The 17,893-nt window shown below is 39.0% G+C and overlaps 1 protein-coding gene, 1 long non-coding RNA gene and 1 pseudogene across 2 annotated transcripts; all 3 read right to left on the minus strand.

Moving 5' to 3' along the window:
- Positions 1-313: 313 nt before the first annotated feature.
- On the minus strand, positions 314-4,190 carry LOC135557148 (zinc finger protein 239-like; annotated as a pseudogene).
- Positions 4,191-4,377: 187 nt separating this feature from the next.
- On the minus strand, positions 4,378-9,228 carry LOC135557391 (uncharacterized). The gene is made up of 2 exons (XR_010458206.1): positions 8,972-9,228; positions 4,378-6,778 (listed from the first exon to the last, which is right to left on the minus strand). It is a non-coding gene; the product is annotated as an uncharacterized LOC135557391 (long non-coding RNA).
- Positions 9,229-9,438: 210 nt separating this feature from the next.
- On the minus strand, positions 9,439-16,335 carry LOC135557389 (zinc finger protein OZF-like). The gene is made up of 2 exons (XM_064990613.1): positions 15,740-16,335; positions 9,439-12,135 (listed from the first exon to the last, which is right to left on the minus strand). Exons 1-2 carry the CDS (start codon positions 16,101-16,103, stop codon positions 10,922-10,924), a joined length of 1,578 nt encoding a protein of 525 aa, XP_064846685.1. The 5' UTR covers positions 16,104-16,335; the 3' UTR covers positions 9,439-10,921.
- Positions 16,336-17,893: the final 1,558 nt, after the last annotated feature.

Below are 17,893 nucleotides of genomic sequence, written 5' to 3' on the forward strand. Positions count from 1 at the left end.
GTAAGTGTAATACAGCTCTTTTTTGTTACTCACTTTTTGTTAAATCTCTTTCAATTCAGAGCCTGGATTTTTCCCCTGAGTCATGCATAAATCAATCTAACAAGGGGCACACGTTTAGGGTTTTACATTATGACATCATTAAAATACTATTACTACAATGTTAAAACATTCTACATTGACATTATTTCATTGATATCATGAAACAACTCTATGTATTTTCTGATGTTTGATCAGAAATCTTTTATCAGAGAATCTCGTCACATTGATCACAGCTATAAGGTTATTTCTCTCCTGTGTCTTCTCTGGTGCGCTATCAGAATGTTTTAGATAAACTCTTCCCACATTGAGCACAGATACATGGTTTCTCTCCTGTGTGTGTGTTCTCTGGTGTATCTTCAGATAGCTTGAGGCAGCAAAACTCTTCCCTCATTGATTGCAGCTATACGATTTCTCTCCTGTGTGTGCTCTCTGGTGTATCTTCAGATCGCCAGATATGATAAAACTCTTCCCACATTGATCACAACTAAAAGGTTTCTCTCCCGTGTGTGTTCTCTGGTGTGATTTCAGGTTGCCTGACTGAGTAAAACCCTTCCCACATTGAGTACAGCTAAATGATTTCTCCCCTGTGTGTGCTCTCAGATGTATCTTCAGATAGCCAGATGTCGTAAAACTCTTCCCACATTGAGTACAGCTAAATGGTTTCTCTCCTGTGTGTGCTCTCTCGTGTATTTTCAGATAGCCAGATTAAGTAAAACTCTTCCCACATTAAGTACAGCTATAACTTTTCTCTCCTGTGTGTGTTCTCTGGTGCACTATCAGGCTGCTTGACTGAGTAAAACTCTTCCCACATTGAGTACAGCTATAAGATTTCTCTCCTGTGTGTGTTCTCTGGTGTATTTTAAGTTCTGATGAAAATTTGAAATGTTTCCCAGTCAGAGCGGCAGTGAGATTTTTCCCCTCTAGGTCTTTGCTGGTGTTTCTTGGGGTGTTCTGATCTGGAGAGACTCTTTTCTGCCTTGTCAGCATCATGAGGTTTTTGAGGCTCCCCAGAGGATCCACAATATTCCCTTCTCTCTCCTGTGTGAAAGACAAAGTCATACAGATGGTTAAAGTCCCATAACAGCAGAAATACACTTTTTATTTGAGGTAAAAGGTGATGCCTGAAGTAAAGGAAAATAATGTATTGAGGTTGATTTGCAGGACAACAAAGAAATGGTTCAAAAAAGGGGGCCTGTGTCGTTTGGAACTGGTTTTGCTTTAAGATATCCGACCTCGGCCAACAAACAGCACTATGTAAGTTGTGTCAACGCCAAAGGTGGAAACACCAGCAATCTTTTTAACCACCTGAAAACCCTGCATGTGAACAAATGGACAAGACAATGGATGGAACACGGTCAAAGCATTGGAGCTGAACAAATGGACAAGACACAGGCTACACATTGCTATTGGTAAGTTTAAACATCCAAAACACAGAGCAGGTAGAAAAATAACCTCACTTAAAAACAACATAACTTAAATTGCAGAATAAATATTGTATTCTTTATCTCCTCTGTTTAAAGTTATAGCTGACTACACTGCATGATCCTTCTTATATGTTAAGCAGAATATATACCGCTATGCATATCTATCATATTTGTAATTTGTAAATGTGTGCAATATGCAAATATTACATTGCTTTTATTTATAATTTATACATTAGCCTCTGGTTTCAATATCTCCTCTCTTTCAATAATAAATATCCTACTATATAAACAATCTTGTTTTCTAAAGCAATATAGCTCTCTTAATCACAACAGTAGTATGTAAATCTATAGATGGATTAAATGCAAAAAGTGGTCAGCAACTTTTCCTATAGTTGGAAGAAGCAGAAGGCCCCGACAAGTCCACAGGATAAACTGAGCCTGCCCCTCAACATGCTCATCACAGAATCCCTGATAAAGTGGGGATCTCCACTGCAGATGATGGAAACAGTCCTGGAGCAGGAAAAGGCTGTCACACAAGTCCTGGCAGCAGACAACAACACAGCACCTTGCACCCTCCTGGCAAGACATTGAGGTCTTTGAATACAACGACTTATGTAATAATTTGACTCCCACAGGAAATCTACACTGGCAGTTATAGAAAGATTTACTATATAACCATTGATTCTTGAAGAATTTACATTACCATTCAATAGTTCAAGGGTCACTTAGAAATGTCCTTGTTTTTGGAAAAAAAAGCACATTTTTGTTGGTCAATTAAAATAAAATTGATCAGAAATACAGTGGAGACATTGTTAATGTTGTAAATTACTATTGTATCTGGAAACAGCTGATTTTTTAAAATCCAATGGCACGTTGTGTTAGCTAATCCAAGTTTGTCATTTTAAAAGGCTAATTGATCATTAGAAAACCCTTTTGCAATTATGTTAGCACAGCTGAAAACTGTTGTTCTGATTAAAGAAGCAATAAAACTGGCCATCTTTAGACTAGTTGAGAATACTGGAGAATCAGCATTTGTGGGTTCGATAACAGGCTCAAAATGGCCAGAAATAAAGAATTTTCTTCTACAACTCGTCAGTCTATTCTTGTCCTGAGAAATTAAGGCTTTTCCATGAGAGAAATTACCAAGAAACTGAAGATATCGTACAATGCTGTGTACTACTCCCTTCACAGAACAGAGCACACTGGCTCTAACCAGTGTTGGATTCAGGGTAAACTTTGAACATTGAGATATTAAAGACATGATAGATCAGAATCAAGAGTATATAAAGGAGTGATATCTGTAGAAAGACAGAGTGGCTGTGGAATGTGCTGGGTGGACGGGAGAGAGTCACAGGAGTGCAATAGGTGATACAAGAGGACATCTGTGGATTAGGCTAAAGAGGGGTTGAGGTCAGATCCCCTGAAGGGAGTAATAAGGTTTTAGTATCCTGTTACCCTCTTCTTGTCGAACCAGAAGATGTAAGGATTGGAGAGAAGGAGTGTCCAAAGTGGGGTATAATATCCTTGTGATGGTGAGAACATGTTTTGGTATGAATTACAGCCTTAACGACCCTTTGGGAAGAATTAAACTTGGTTAAGCTTCTCTAGTGTCCGTGAGTTATTTACTCTGAAAAATTAGAACCTAACACCAGAATAGAAAGAGGAGTGGGAGGACAATTACATTAGAGTGTCTAGTTTGAGAAACAGACACCTCACAAGTTCTCAACTGCTTCATTAAATAGTACCCGCAAAAAAACAGTCTCAACGTCAACAGTGAAGACGCGACTCCGGGATGCTGGCCTTCTAGACAGAGTTGCAAAAAAATAAATATCTCTGTCCAGTGTCTGTGTTGTTTTGCCCATCTTAATCTTTTATTTTATTGGCCAGTCTGAGATATGTTTTTTTCTTTGCAGCATCTCGGAGTCACCTCTTCACTATTAACATTGACACTGGTGTTTTACAGGTACTATTTAATGAAGCTGTCAGTTGAGGACTTGTGAGCTTTTCTTTCAAAAACAAGGACATTTCTAAGTGACCCCAAACTTTTGAACAGTAGTGTAACTTGTAAATGCTTCAAATATTTCAACTGTATTGCCTCGAAACCTGGTTAAAACTATGATTTTGACCTTATGGATTGATTCAGTCCTTGTATTTAAAGTGTAGTGAATTCAGGGGGAAGCCCTGAGCTGAACTCAAACCTGGGTCCAGCGACTGTCAAGTCAAAACCTTATAACTGTTATGCAAAGATGTCTGAACTTCTTGACGAGGTCAGTAGGTGTTGGGTTACGGTTGCTACAATATCGTTCTCTATGAATTTGAGAGTGGTTACACTTCTCCAGCCCCCATCTGATTACCAAACCAAGTCTCAGGGCTGACATTTTGTTGCTGTTTAAATCCTAGGTTGCCCCTTTAAAAAACCCACACAATCAAATCAACCAATCTGCAGTTCAAACAATAACAAAATTGTAATTCCACCACTGTTTTGGTAATGAGATGACGGATGGGGCTGGAGAAATGTAACTACTCTCAAATTCATAGACAGACCTAAGGATGCAAGGACTGACCATCCATGATATCAACATTATTGGTTACCATGTTGAGGCTATACAGAGTTGATTTACATTGTTTCTAGCCATTAGAGAAAAAAAAGCTTATTTGGGGTTCTGATGGGGTAAACAGTTGAACTAAGCTCATGAGGCGTGTGTTATATTCTTCAAGAACCAATGGCTATAAATTAACCAATTTAAAAAGTCTAAATATGGATGTAGCTACAGTGGGGAGAACAAATATTTGATACACTGCCGATTTTGCAGGTTATCCTACTTACTAAGCATTAAGAGGTCTGTAATTTTTTATCATAGGTACCCTTCAACTGTGAGAGATGGAATCTAAAACAAAAATATAGAGAATCACATTGTATGATTTTTAAGTAACATAAGTATTTAATCACCTACCAACCAGTAAGAATTCCGGCTCTCACAGACCTGTTAGTTTTTATTTAAGAAGCCCTCCTGTTCTCCACTCATTACCTGTATTAACTGCACCTTTTATAACTCGTTACCTGTATAAAAGACACATGTCCACACACTCAATCAAACAGACTCCAACCTCTCCACAATGGCCAAGACCAGAGAGCTGTGTAAGAACATCAGGGATAAAATTGTAGACCTGCACAAGGCTGGGATGGGCAACAGGACAATAGGCAAGCAGCTTGGTGAGAAGGCAACAACTGTTGGCGCAATTATTAGAAAATATTACCTATATTTTTGTTGGACAAGTTTGTGCACCACCATCAGAAAACAACTTCCATTTCACATTATAATCAACTACAATGCTTCACCTTCACCAATATAAAACATGGTGTCTACTGGCTGTCAACAATTAAAAACAAGAAATAAAACTCATTTTTCCCCACTAGCTTCTAGAACTCTCTTCTTCCTAAAACCCACTAGCTTCTAGAACTCTCATCCCCTTGGAAACTCCTGCAATTTCCGTAGTAACTTTCCACCTCACTGCAGAGCTTCTCTCTCGTTTCAGGGTTCACTAGATAAGCATGTTGTTGGATCGAGGCCCAGTCCCCAATGTCATGCTCTAGTACATTTGGGTTGGCACATCTGAGAATGATCCGTGATATTCTAAAAGAAGGGCAACAAAGTTCATATAATTGTACCAAAAAATGATCAGTTGGTTGCATAAATAATTACCATTACTAAATGTTACATGAAATGTAAACATCGAATATTTGATTGCAGTCTTATTTTCAACGTCTTTTCAATTACATTTGCTAGGTGGGATAGCCCAATGTCAAAACACAGTTTTAACATGTCCAAATCAATAACCAATATGCAGAAACAGTTTGGGATAAATTGAAAACCTAAATATAACATGTGCTATCTACACAAACATCTGCCACAATAATCATATTACTTGTATTTTTTTTTTTTTAAACAAGCACCTGATAAACTATACAAGCACCATAAATGCTGTTGTTTTGACAAGTAGCAATAAATCACTGATATCGATTAGGGGAGAAATCAGGTTGTACGTGTTGTTGAAACTAAAAATACATGGAAATGGGAGATATCTTTTACCTCACTGATTAGAGGACAACCTGCAGAAGACAGTCAGCTACATTTTGGAGTGATGCATTTAAATGTAGGGGTCACTAAACAAAGGAACCCAACACTAATTTGTCATAACTCATCAATATAATGCTAAAATCATTTGTGCGAGAGGAGGGAGATGAGGTTGCATGTCCTGTTTAAAACTAACAGCTCAAAAACCACACGGAATCTGGGAAAAATGTGTACATCCCTGGTTAGAGGACAATTTGTAGAAAACAGCTAGCTACATTGTGAAGTGTTGCATTTTGATTCAAGTGTGTCACCAACGTGGTAGGTGTAACACAACTCTTTTTTTTGTTCGTCACTTTTTGTTAAATCTCATAAATAGTACTCTTTCAATTCAGAGCCTGGATGTTTCCTCTGAGGCTAAAATCCATAGCTGAAATCAACAGAACAGGGGGGCAAACGTTTAGGCTTCTACATTGTGACATCATTAAAATACTCTACATTGTGACATCATTAAAATACTCTACATTGTGACATTATTTCATTGATGTCATGAAACAACTCCATGCATTTTCTGATGTTTGATCAGAGATCTTTTACCAGTGTCTCTCTTCCCACATTGAACATACAGCTATGAGATTTATCTCCTGTGTGTTCTGTGGTGTGACACCAGGCTGTTAATTAGAGTAAAACCCTTCCCACATTGATCACAGCTATAACATTTCTCTCCAGTGTGTGTTCTCTGGTGTAACGTCAGCTGGCTAGATGGAGTAAAGCCCTTCCCACATTGACTACAGCTATACAATTTCTTTCCTGTGTGTGTCCGCTTGTGTATATTCAGGCTGTCTGGCCGAGAAAAACTCTTCCTTCATTGATTACAGATATAATGTTTCTCTCCAGTGTGTATTCTCTGCTGTGTTTTTAGGGTTTGTCGCCGAATAAAACTCTTCCCACAGTGATCATAGCCAAAAGGTTTCTCTCCAGTGTGAATTATTTTATAGTCTACTGAAGAATTGAATTTTTTCCCACAGTCAGGGCAGCAGTGAGATTTCCCTCCAGTGTGAATTCTCAGGTGTACTTTTAGTGAATTTGATCTTATGAAACATATCCCACAGGGCAGCAGTGAGGTTTCTTCCCTGTGGGTCTCCGCTGGTGTTTCTTGAGAAGTTCTGATCTGGAGAGACTCTTCTCTGCCTCGTCAGCATCATGATGTTGTTTAGGATCCACGATAGTCCCGTCTCTCTCCTGTGTGAACGACAAAGTCAGAAAGATGGTTAAATGCCAACAACAGCAGAAATCCACTGTTTGAGGTAAAAGGTGATGCCCAGAGCATACCCATGAAGTTGTACAACAATTGACATCTGTTAAATTTGAGAATTAAAACAGTCAAGTTAGAAACAATAGTCATATTTTGTCTTGTTTTCACATTAGTAGTAAGTTATTAAAGTTGTTGAAATCCTAAACAGGCTGACTACACCGCTCACGTCAAGTGCGCGAGCGTTGCAAAATCAATTTAGAAATCTATATTATTCAATTATTGCACCCACACTGCTTGCACGTGCCAACGAGCGTCTGTGTTGCTAAGTGCTAAAATAGAAGTCAGTTCTATTTGTGATGCAGATCGCACTGCAAGTCCTGCCTCTCCCATCTCCTTATTGGTTTATAGAAGCAGGTACCCACGTGCCATCTCCTCATTGCTTATACCCACATGGGTGACTGAAAGACGAACAAGGTCAGTGGTGGTAATGAACCTAATTTATGAAAGTTGCCAATCGCAATATAAAGTCAAGAGAAGAACAAGCCTGGAAGGAAGAGAGATGAATAGAAACGATCCGGTTGACCGTTTATGTGTGGATTAATTGGTGGAGAAGAGGACCTTGTGCATTTCAGGTAAAATAACACCTCAATGTTTATATCTCAGGACAAATTAAATAGCTAAATTGGCATACATGTTTAATGCCTCTCGATGTGTCCCCAAAATAATATAATTGGTTCAGTTTGTTTTGATATTTTAACCTGCGTGTTGTGGTTGCGTTTGGTTTGGGGGGACAAAATACATTTATGCACGATGGCGCACATGCAAACTTTTGGTCTCCAATATAGGCCCCTTTCTGTGTTGGCTAAAATTGGCGCATGATGGCGATGCACATGCAATTTGGTTGTAGAAACTCCTCCCTGCTAATGAAGAAACCGCTAGTTATGGATGTAATATATCTGCCTGGAGCAAAAATGGTGAGCGAAGATTTTAATTTTCACAATGTATTCTGAATATTACAGCGCACAATCAGCGCAAGATCAGGAGTGCTACTCAACGAAACACACATTAAGCAATTCACCACCATGGGGGAACCTCAGGGGAGTTCTCTTAGGCTGACTGCAAAAATAGCCTTTTAACAAATTAACCCATAACTTTACCTAACAATAACATAGACCTACTGTAGGACACATAACTTCAACTAACAACAACATAGACCTACTGTAGGACCCATAACTTCACTTAACAACAACATAGACCTACTGTGGGACTCATAACTTCACATAACAATATAGACCTAGTGTACGACCCATAACTTCACCTAACAATAACATATACCTAGGACTATAAATAATTTAATAATTTTGTGAATAATCCCACTAGGCTACTCTGTAATGTGTTGTCATTCTAAATGTCCTGAATAAAGGAAAGTAGCTCTGTGTGTTGTATAATAGCCTGTCCATCAAGGAACAGTTCTCTACACATTATGAGCTAAGTATCTCTTTGTCCAAACAGCCCAACGAGAACCGACTGTAAATCAAGCAGACAATAACACATCAATTTGTTAGGGATGTTGGATCCAAAATGGAGCACAGCATAACAGTCTTTACCAGAGTAATAAATAAAGAAGCACTTTGGTTGTTGTTGCATGTCGTGATGCTTGTCATTCGACTGGCATCCAGAAAATTATATCCTGGATCAGCTGATGATAGTTGAACATGTGACTGTAACTAAACAGCTACAATATTAAGAATAGTGTGTAATTATTGAAGAACCACGTTAATGACAGTATTGACTTGGGTGTTGTCAATAAAGTTAAAGTGACTCTCGGTTAAAACCACTGGATTTAGCAAACTCTGAATTGATTTAAGATTTCTGTGCCCATGAAAACTGTTTTCCCAGCGTAATATAAGGAGACACTAAATGTTACGTAGGTAGAGTGCATTTCAGAGATCTGAATACAAGAAAACTGTATAAACAGGAAAATAACATAAACCACAAGGCCACATCTACACTGGTGCAGCTTACCAAGATGACATTGAATGTCCTGAGTGGCCTAGATACAGTTTGGACTTAAATTGTCTTGAAAGTCTATGGCAAGACTTGAAAATGGCTTTCTAGTAATGATCAACAACCAACTTGACAGAACATGAAAGATTTTAAAAAGAATAATGAATATTCACATGAAGATCTGTCGCCTATTGGATGACATCACGACTTCCCATCCTTGAATGCCTTACTATGACATCACTCGCTCCAAGTTTGCGGTTGTAAAGAACACTATTTTGCTCAAAACATTTATCTGTTTCCCGGGGTAGCTAGTTGTTTCCACATACGTATGTTTAAATCAGTGGCAAATAAAGCACGAAATTGTCTAAAGAACTTGAATGTTCCGACTGTTGGCTAGCGAGCTACCGAGGTGGCTGCAGTTGTTGAAGAAGCGTTCCGTCCACTAGATAATACGACACACTAGAAACATCGCCTGATAGACATATATCGCCATCTGCTGTCTGGAGGGAGGAAACGCAGTTGAGGAGGGAACACTTTTTTCTTCTTCGTTGAATTAGAATAGTATAAAGCAGTTTATGGAAACGTTTTTTCCTCTCCATGAAATATGAATATTATATCAACACGTACAAAGAGCAACAATTGTTGTTTTATTAGTTCAGATTTTTAATGAGAATTTAAAACCAACTCTACATCTACCCCACATCTGTATTTCTGACTCAAATAACTAGATATCAAAATAAGTACATGGTTATTGATACCCATTGATAAAGATGAGCAAAAATTACTGTATAAAATAAATTAACTTTACCCACTACCAGGATATTTTAGCCCAAAACCTGGTTACCTCTCTGCTAGCAGAATGAAAGTTGGCCATAAGTGGATCTTCCAGCAAGACACATCAACATCCACGAAAAAATGGTTAATTGGGCACAAAATCAACATTTTTCTATGGGCATCTCAGTCTTCAGACTTCTACTCCATTGAAAACCTGTGGTTTGAATTGAACAGGGCAGTCCACAAGCGCAGACTAAATAAATCAAGGACCTGGAGAGATTCTGTATGGAGGAATGGTCTAAGATCCCACCTAATGTGTTCTCTAATCTCATAAAACATGTCAGTGTTGTTATCCTCCCAAGGGGAGGGTGCTGGAGTATTGAAAACAAGGGTGGCAATAATTCAGACCCCTTCCTTTTGATAATTACATGTTAAAGTAAATCTCTTTCTCTGAGCAATTTTACTATTATAAAATCATATAATTTCCCTTTATTGTTTTTAACATTCAATATAGCTTACTTTTGAACTCTTTATTTTATAGAGTCGTTTATCTTATCTTTATCAAGGGTGTCAACAATTGTCCCCCACTGTACCTCCATACTGCTGCTACATGGCGTAACAATACATAATGTAGATGTATATCATGAACAGACTAGGTCTACACTGCTCCTACATGGTGTAACAATACATCATGTAGATGTATATAATGAACAGACTAGGTCTATACTGCTCCTACATGGTGTAACAATACATAATGTAGATGTATATCATGAACAGACTATGTCTACACTGCTCCTACATGGTGTAACAATACATAATGTAGATGTATATAATGAACAGACTAGGTCTACACTGCTCCTACATGGTGTAACAACACATCATGTAGATGTATATAATGAACAGACTAGATTCTATCCTATTCCACTGTATCTTAGACTATGCCGCTCTGACATTGCTCACCCAAATATTTATATATTCTTAATTCCATTCTTTTAGATTGTGTGAATTGTTAGATATTACTTGTTAGATATTACTGGACTGTTGGAGCTAGAAACACAAGCATTTCGCTACACCCGCAATAACATCTGTTAAACAACTGTATGTGACAAATAAAATGTGATTTGATGTATATAGGTCTGGTGTTGGAGATCATTCCACACTGTGTTCTACTACCCAGGTCTGGTGTTGGAGATCATTCCACACTGTGTTCTACTACCCAGGTCTGGTGTTGGAGATCATTCCACACTGTGTTCTACTACCCAGGTCTGGTGTTGGAGATCATTCCCAGGTCTGGTGTTGGAGATCATTCCCAGGTCTGGTGTTGGAGGTCATTCTACACTCTGTGGATATCATGCATGTATTTTCTGATGTTTAATCAGACCACTTGAATGAGAGTATCTCTTGCCACATTGATCACAGCTATAAGCCTTCTCTCCTGTGTGTATTCTCTGGTGCTCTTTAAGGCTTTCTCCCTGAGAAAGGTTTTTTCCACATTGCTCACAGCTAAATGACTGCTCTTCTGTGTGTGTTCTCTGGTGTGATACCAGGTTGCTTGACTGAGTAAAACTCTTGCCACACTGATCACAGCTGTAAGGCTTCTCTCCTGTGTGTGTTCTCTGGTGTGTTTTCAGATTACTTGAATGAGTAAAACTCTTCCCACATTGATTACAGCTATAAGGTTTCTCTCCTGTGTGTGTTCTCTGGTGTCCTTTAAGGTGTCCTATCCGAGAAAAGCTTTTCCCACATTGCTCACAGCTATATGACTGCCCTCCTGTGTGTGTTCTCTGGTGTGATAGCAGCTTGCTTGACTGAGTAAAACTCTTGCCACACTGATCACAGCTATAAGGCTTCTGTCCTGTGTGTGTTCTCTGGTGTCCTTTAAGGTATCCTATCCGAGAAAAGCTTTTCCCACATTGCTCACAGCTGTATGGCTTCTCTCCTGTGTGTGTTCTCTGGTGTGTTACCAGGTTTCTTGAATTAATAAAACCCTTGCCACAATGATCACAGCTATAAGGCTGCTCTCCTGTGTGTGTTCTCTGGTGTGATACCAGGTTGGTTGACCGAGTAAAACCCTTGCCACACTGATCACAGCTATATGGCTGCTCTCCTGTGTGTGTTCTCTGGTGTGATACCAGGCTACTTGACTGAGCAAAACCCTTGCCACACTGATCACAGCGATAAGGTTTCTCTCCTGTGTGTGTTCTCTGGTGTGATACCAGGTTGCATAACTGAGTAAAACTCTTGCCACACTGATCACAGCTGTAAGGCTGCTCTCTTGTGTGTGTTCTCTGGTGTGTTTTCAGATTACTTGAATTAGTAAAACTCTTCCCACATTGATCACAGCTATAAGGCTTCTCTCCTGTGTGTTTTCTCCGGTGTTTTTTAAGTTCTGATGAAGATTTGCAATGTTTCCCACAGTCAGAGCAGCAGTGAGGTTTCTTTCCTGTGGGTCTCTGCTGGTGTTTCTTGAGAAGTTCTGATCTGGAGAGACTCTTCCCTGCCTTGTCAGCATCATGATTTTGTTCAAGCTCCCCAGAGGATCCATGATAGTCCCGTCCCTCTCCTGTGTGGACGACAAAGTCAGACAGATGGTTAAAGACCCAGAACAGCAGAAATCCACTGTTTGAGGTAAAAGGTGATGCCCAGAGCATACCCATGAAGTTGTACAACAATTGACGTCTGTTAAATTATTTGACAATTGTCTTAAGACAGTCAAGTGAGCAACAAGTCATATTTTGTCTTGTTTTCACATTAGTAGTAACATCGATGATTGTAGGATAAACGTTAAAGTTGCTAACCCCTAAGCAGTGTGGCAGATATCGACCCCTTTCTGTGTTTGTTAAAATTGCAACATGAGGGCAATTTGGTTATAGAAACTCCTGCTAATGAGGAAAGCTCCAGCTGCGTACCCCTTCTAGCACCAGGGTCTGCACACTCAAATGTTGTTTTTTTGCCATCATTGTAAGCCTGCCACACACACACACACACTATACATACATTTATTAAACATAAGTTTGTCACAACCCGGCTTGTGGAAATTGACAGAGCTCTTATAGGAATAGGGCATACATAATAATATAATCAATAATGTTGCTCTTCATTTAACTATCTTACATATAAAACCTTCTTTGTTCATTGAAATTTGTGAATAACTCACCACAGGTTAATGAGAAGGGTGTGCTTGAAAGGATGCACATAACTCTGCAATGTTGGGTTGTATTGGAGAGAGTCTCAGTCTTAAATCATTTTCCACACAGTCTGTGCTTGTATTTAGTTTTCATGCTAGTGAGGGCCGAGAATCCACTCTCAGATAGGCACATGGTTGCAAAGGGCATCAGTGTCTTAACAGCACGATTTGCCGAGGCAGGATACTCCGAGCGCAGCCCAATCCAGAAATCTGGCAGTGGCTTCTGATTAAATAACATTTTCACAGAACTGCTTGTTGCAATTTCAATGAGGTTATCTTGTTCAGATTTCAGTAAGTGGACTGGAGGCAGGGCATGAAAGGGATAACGAATCCAGTTGTTTGTGTTATCCTTGTCGGGAAAGTACCTGCGTAATTGCGCACCCAACTCACTCAGGCGCTTCGCTATCACATTTGACATTGTCCGTAAGCTTGAGTTCATTTGCACACAAAAAAATCATACAATAATGAAAAGACCTGTGTGTTGTCCTTGTTAATGAAGACAGAGAAGAGCTCCTACTTCTTAACCATAGCCTCAATTGTGTCCCGCACATTGAATATAGTTGTGGAGAGTCCATGTAATCCTAGAATCAGATCATTCAGGCGAGAAAAAAACATCACCCAGATAGGCCAGTCTTGTGAGAAACTCGTCATCATGCAAACGGTTAGACAAGTGAAAATGATGGTCAGTAAAGAAAACTTTAAGCTCGCCTCTCAGTTTTAAAAAACACGTCAATACTTTGCCCCTTGATAACCAGTATGTTGTAAAAGCGTTACATGGTTGCTGCCCATATCATTGCATAGTGCAAAAAATACACGCAAATTCAGGGGCCTTGCTTTAACAAAGTTAACCATTTTCACTGTTGTGCCCAAAACGTCTTTCAAGCTGTCAGGCATTCTCTTGGCAGCAAGAGCCTCTCGGTGGATGTTGCAGTGTACCCAAGTGGCGTCGGGAGCAACTGCTTGCTCGCGCGTTACCACTCCACTATGTCTCCCTGCGCCATCAGTACAGATACCAACATGAGCAGCAGCTACGTTTCGCTACATACGGACCGTTAGTGGAATTCCCGCGAGAGACTAATGGTTAATGTGATTGGATTATAATTATTTGACTGGGCTACCTGTATTTGACATTGTGTTGTTATTTCGCTGAACATGAGATGATTGAATTTAATTTTTGGAAGTGAAACGAGGCCACCTAGGTAAGAAAAAAACTTCACCCGGTTAGAAAATATAAACAGGCTGTTTGATAATGTGAAGATAATGTATTATTTGTTAATTTTTAAAAATGTGAATCACATTTTTATTTGGCTTACCCCTCACGGCATACTCCAGTTTGGGAATACCTGCCATACCCCCACTGCAGGACCCATAACTTAACCTAACAACAACATAGATCTACTGTAGGACCCACACCTTCACCTAACAACAACATAGATGAAGTTATGGGTGCAACAGTAGGTCTATGTTGTTGTTAGATTAAGTTATGGGTCCTACAGTAGGTCTAACAACAACATAGACCTACTGTAGGACCATAACTTCACCTAACAACAACAAAGACCTGATGTAGGACCCATAACTTCACCTAACAACAACAACATAGACCACGGACTATAAATCATTTAATATTTCAGGTGAAACAAGGAAACTAAAATGTCTTTGTCATGACATTTCATAACCTGATCACCAGATCATTTTGTGAATAATCCCACTAGGCTACTCTGTAATGTGTTGTCATTCTAAATGTCCTGAATAAAGGAAAATAGCTCTGTGTGTTGTACAATAGCCTGTCCATCAAGGAACAGTTCTCTACACATTATGAGCTGAGTATCTCTGTGTGCAAACAGACTAACGAGACCCTACTGTAAACCAAGCAGACAATAACGTCAATTTGTTAGGGATGTTGGATCCAACATGGAGCACAGCATATCTGTCATTCCCAGAGTAATGAATGGAGAAGCACTTTGGTTGTTGTTGCATGTCGTGATGCTTGTCATTCGACTGGCATCCAGAAAATTATATCCTGGATCAGCTGATGATAGTTGAACATGTGACTGTAACTAAACAGCTACAATATTAAGAATAGTGTGTAATTATTGAAGAACCGCGTTAACGACAGTATCGACTTGGGTGTTGTCAATAAGGTTAAAGTGACTCTCGGTTAAAACCACTGGATTTAGCAAACTCTGAAATGATTTAGGATTTCTGTGCCCATGAAAACTGTTTTCCCAGCGTAACATAAGGAGACACTAAATGTTACGTAGGTAGAGTGCATTTCAGAGATCTGAATACAAGAAAACTGTATGACCAGGAAAATAACATAAACCACAAGGCCACATCTACACTGGAGCAGCTTACCAAGATGACATTGAATGTCCTGAGTGACCTAGATACAGTTTGGACTTAAATTGTCTTGAAAGTCTATGGCAAGACTTGAAAATGGCTTTCTAGCAATGATCAACAACCAACTTGACAGAACATGAAGGATTTTAAAAAGAATTATGAATATTCACAAGAAGATCTGTCGCCTATTGGATGACATCATGACTTCCCATCAAGCCAACTCCTTGAATGCCTTACTATGACATCACTCACTCCAAGTTTGCAGTTGTAAAAAACACTATTTTGCTCAAAACACTTGTTTCCCTTGTGTTTATACACATTAGTTCAACAAGTACAGAATTTGTGCCTCTTAAGATAGTACTCACTGTATTTACTGGTGTTAATCAGATCAATGTCCCTGTTTTATTAGATAGTACTCACTGTATTTACTGGTGTTAATCAGATCAATGTCCCTGTTTTATCAGATAGTACTCACTGTATTTACTGGTGTTAATCAGATCAATGTCCCTGTTTTATTAGATAGTACTCACTGTATTTACTGGTGTTAATCAGATCAATGTCCCTGTTTTATCAGATAGTACTCACTGTATTTACTGGTGTAAATCAGATCAATGCCCCTGTTTTATTAGATAGTACTCACTGTATTTACTGGTGTTAATCAGTTCTCCAGTCTTCTCTTCTTCGTCCTCCTCTAATGTGACAGTGATCTCCCCCTCTTCATCCTTCATTCCAAAAATGTCTTGATCTTCTTTCACTTCATCCTCCACTCCCAAAACTGCATCTTCCTCCTTTTCTTTCACAGTAACATCCTCCTCCTCTTTTACCCTGAAGGCGTCATTGACTGTAACGTCTTGATCTTCTTCTTTCACGGTAACAGTCTCACCCTCTACTTGTTTTTGTATTGTAACATCCTTCTCTTCCTCTTCTTCTTTCACGAGAGCTTCTTCCTCCGTCCAGCAGACCTTCTCTTCTTTAGAATGAGGAGAGTAGCTTAGTGAACTCATGTTCGGGGATGTTCGACAGTTAGCATTAGCGACCAGACTAGTGCTAACTTAACCGACCAGCGGGTTGAGTGACAACGTAAATATTAAATTATACTGGGTAGCTAGTTGTTTCCACATAAGTATGCTTAAATCAGTGGCAAATAAAGCACGAAATTGTCTAAAGAACTTGAATGTTCCGACTTTGTTGGCTAGCGAGCTACCGAGGTGGCTGCAGTTGTTGAAGAAGCGTTCCGTCCACGAGATAATACGTCACACTAGAAACAATGCCTGATAGACATATATCGCCATCTGCTGTCTGGAGGGAGGAAACGCAGTTGAGGAGGAAACACTTTTTTCTTCTTCATTGAATTAGAATAGTATAAAGCAGTTTATGGAAACGTTTTTTCCTCTCCATTAAATATGAATATTATATCAACACGTACAAAGATCAACAAGTGTTGTTTTATTAGTTCAGATTTTTAATGAGAATTTAAAACAAACTCTACATCTACCCCACATCTGTATTTCCAATTCAGTTAAATAAACTATATATCAAAATAAGCACCTAGTTATTGATACCCTTGATAAAGATGAGCAAAAATTACTAAATAAATAAACTTTACCCACCCACTACCAGGATATTTTAGCCCAAAATCTGGTTTCCTCTCTGCTAGGAGGCTGAAACTTGGCCATAAGTGGATCTTCCAGCAAGACACTTCAACATCCACGAAAAAATTGTTAATTGGGCACAAAATCAACATTTTCAATGGCCATCTCAGTCTTCTACTCCATTGAAAACCTGTGGTTTGAATTGAACATGGCAGTCCACAAGCGCAGACTAAATAAATCAAGGACCTGGAGAGATTCCGTATGTAGGAATGGTCTAAGATCCCACCTAATGTGTTCTCTAATCTCATAAAACATGTCAGTGTTGTTATCCTCCCAAGGGGAGGGTGCTGGAGTATTGAAAACAAGGGTGGCAATAATTCAGACCCCTTCCTTTTGATAATTACATGTTAAACTAAATCTCTTTTTCTGAGCAATTGTACTATTATAAAATAATATAATTTACCTTGATTTTTTTTAACATACAATATAGCTTACTTTTGAACTCTTTATTTTATAGAGTCGTTTATCTTATCTTTATCAAGGGTGTCAACAATTGTCCCCCACTGTACCTCCATACTGCTGCTACATGGCGTAACAACACATCATGTATATAATGAACAGACTAGGTCTACACTGCTGCTACATGGTGTAACAACACATCATGTAGATGTATATCATGAACAGACTAGGTCTACACTGCTCCTACATGGTGTAACAACACATCATGTAGATGTATATCATGAACAGACTAGGTCTACACTGCTCCTACATGGCGTAACAATACATAATGTAGATGTATATAATGAACAGACTAGATTCTATCCTATTCTACTGTATCTTAGACTATGCCGCTCTGACATTGCTCACCCAAATATTTATATATTCTTAATTCCATTCCTTTAGATTGTGTGAATTGTTAGATATTACTTGTTAGATATTACTGGACTGTTGGAGCTAGAAACACAAGCATTTCGCTACACCCGCAATAACATCTGTTAAACAACTGTATGTGACAAATAAAATGTGATTTGATGTATATAGGTCTGGTGTTGGAGATCATTCCCAGGTCTGGTGTTGGAGGTCATTCCACACTGTGTTCTACTACCCAGGTCTGGTGTTGGAGATCATTCCACACTGTGTTCTACTACCCAGGTCTGGTGTTGGAGATCATTCCCAGGTCTGGTGTTGGAGGTCATTTTACA

Source organism: Oncorhynchus masou, chromosome 16 (assembly GCF_036934945.1).
Source record: "Oncorhynchus masou masou isolate Uvic2021 chromosome 16, UVic_Omas_1.1, whole genome shotgun sequence".
NCBI classification, from domain to species: domain Eukaryota; kingdom Metazoa; phylum Chordata; class Actinopteri; order Salmoniformes; family Salmonidae; genus Oncorhynchus; species Oncorhynchus masou.

Bases quoted from the DNA above. Each gene is read 5' to 3' on its own strand.
- LOC135557389 (XM_064990613.1), bottom strand. From the start codon at position 16,103: ATGAGTTCACTAAGCTACTCTCCTCATTCTAAAGAAGAGAAGGTCTGC. The intron at 12,136-15,739 runs GTGAGTACTATC...TCGTCCACACAG, and splicing joins GATTAACACCAGTAAATACA to GAGAGGGACGGGACTATCAT.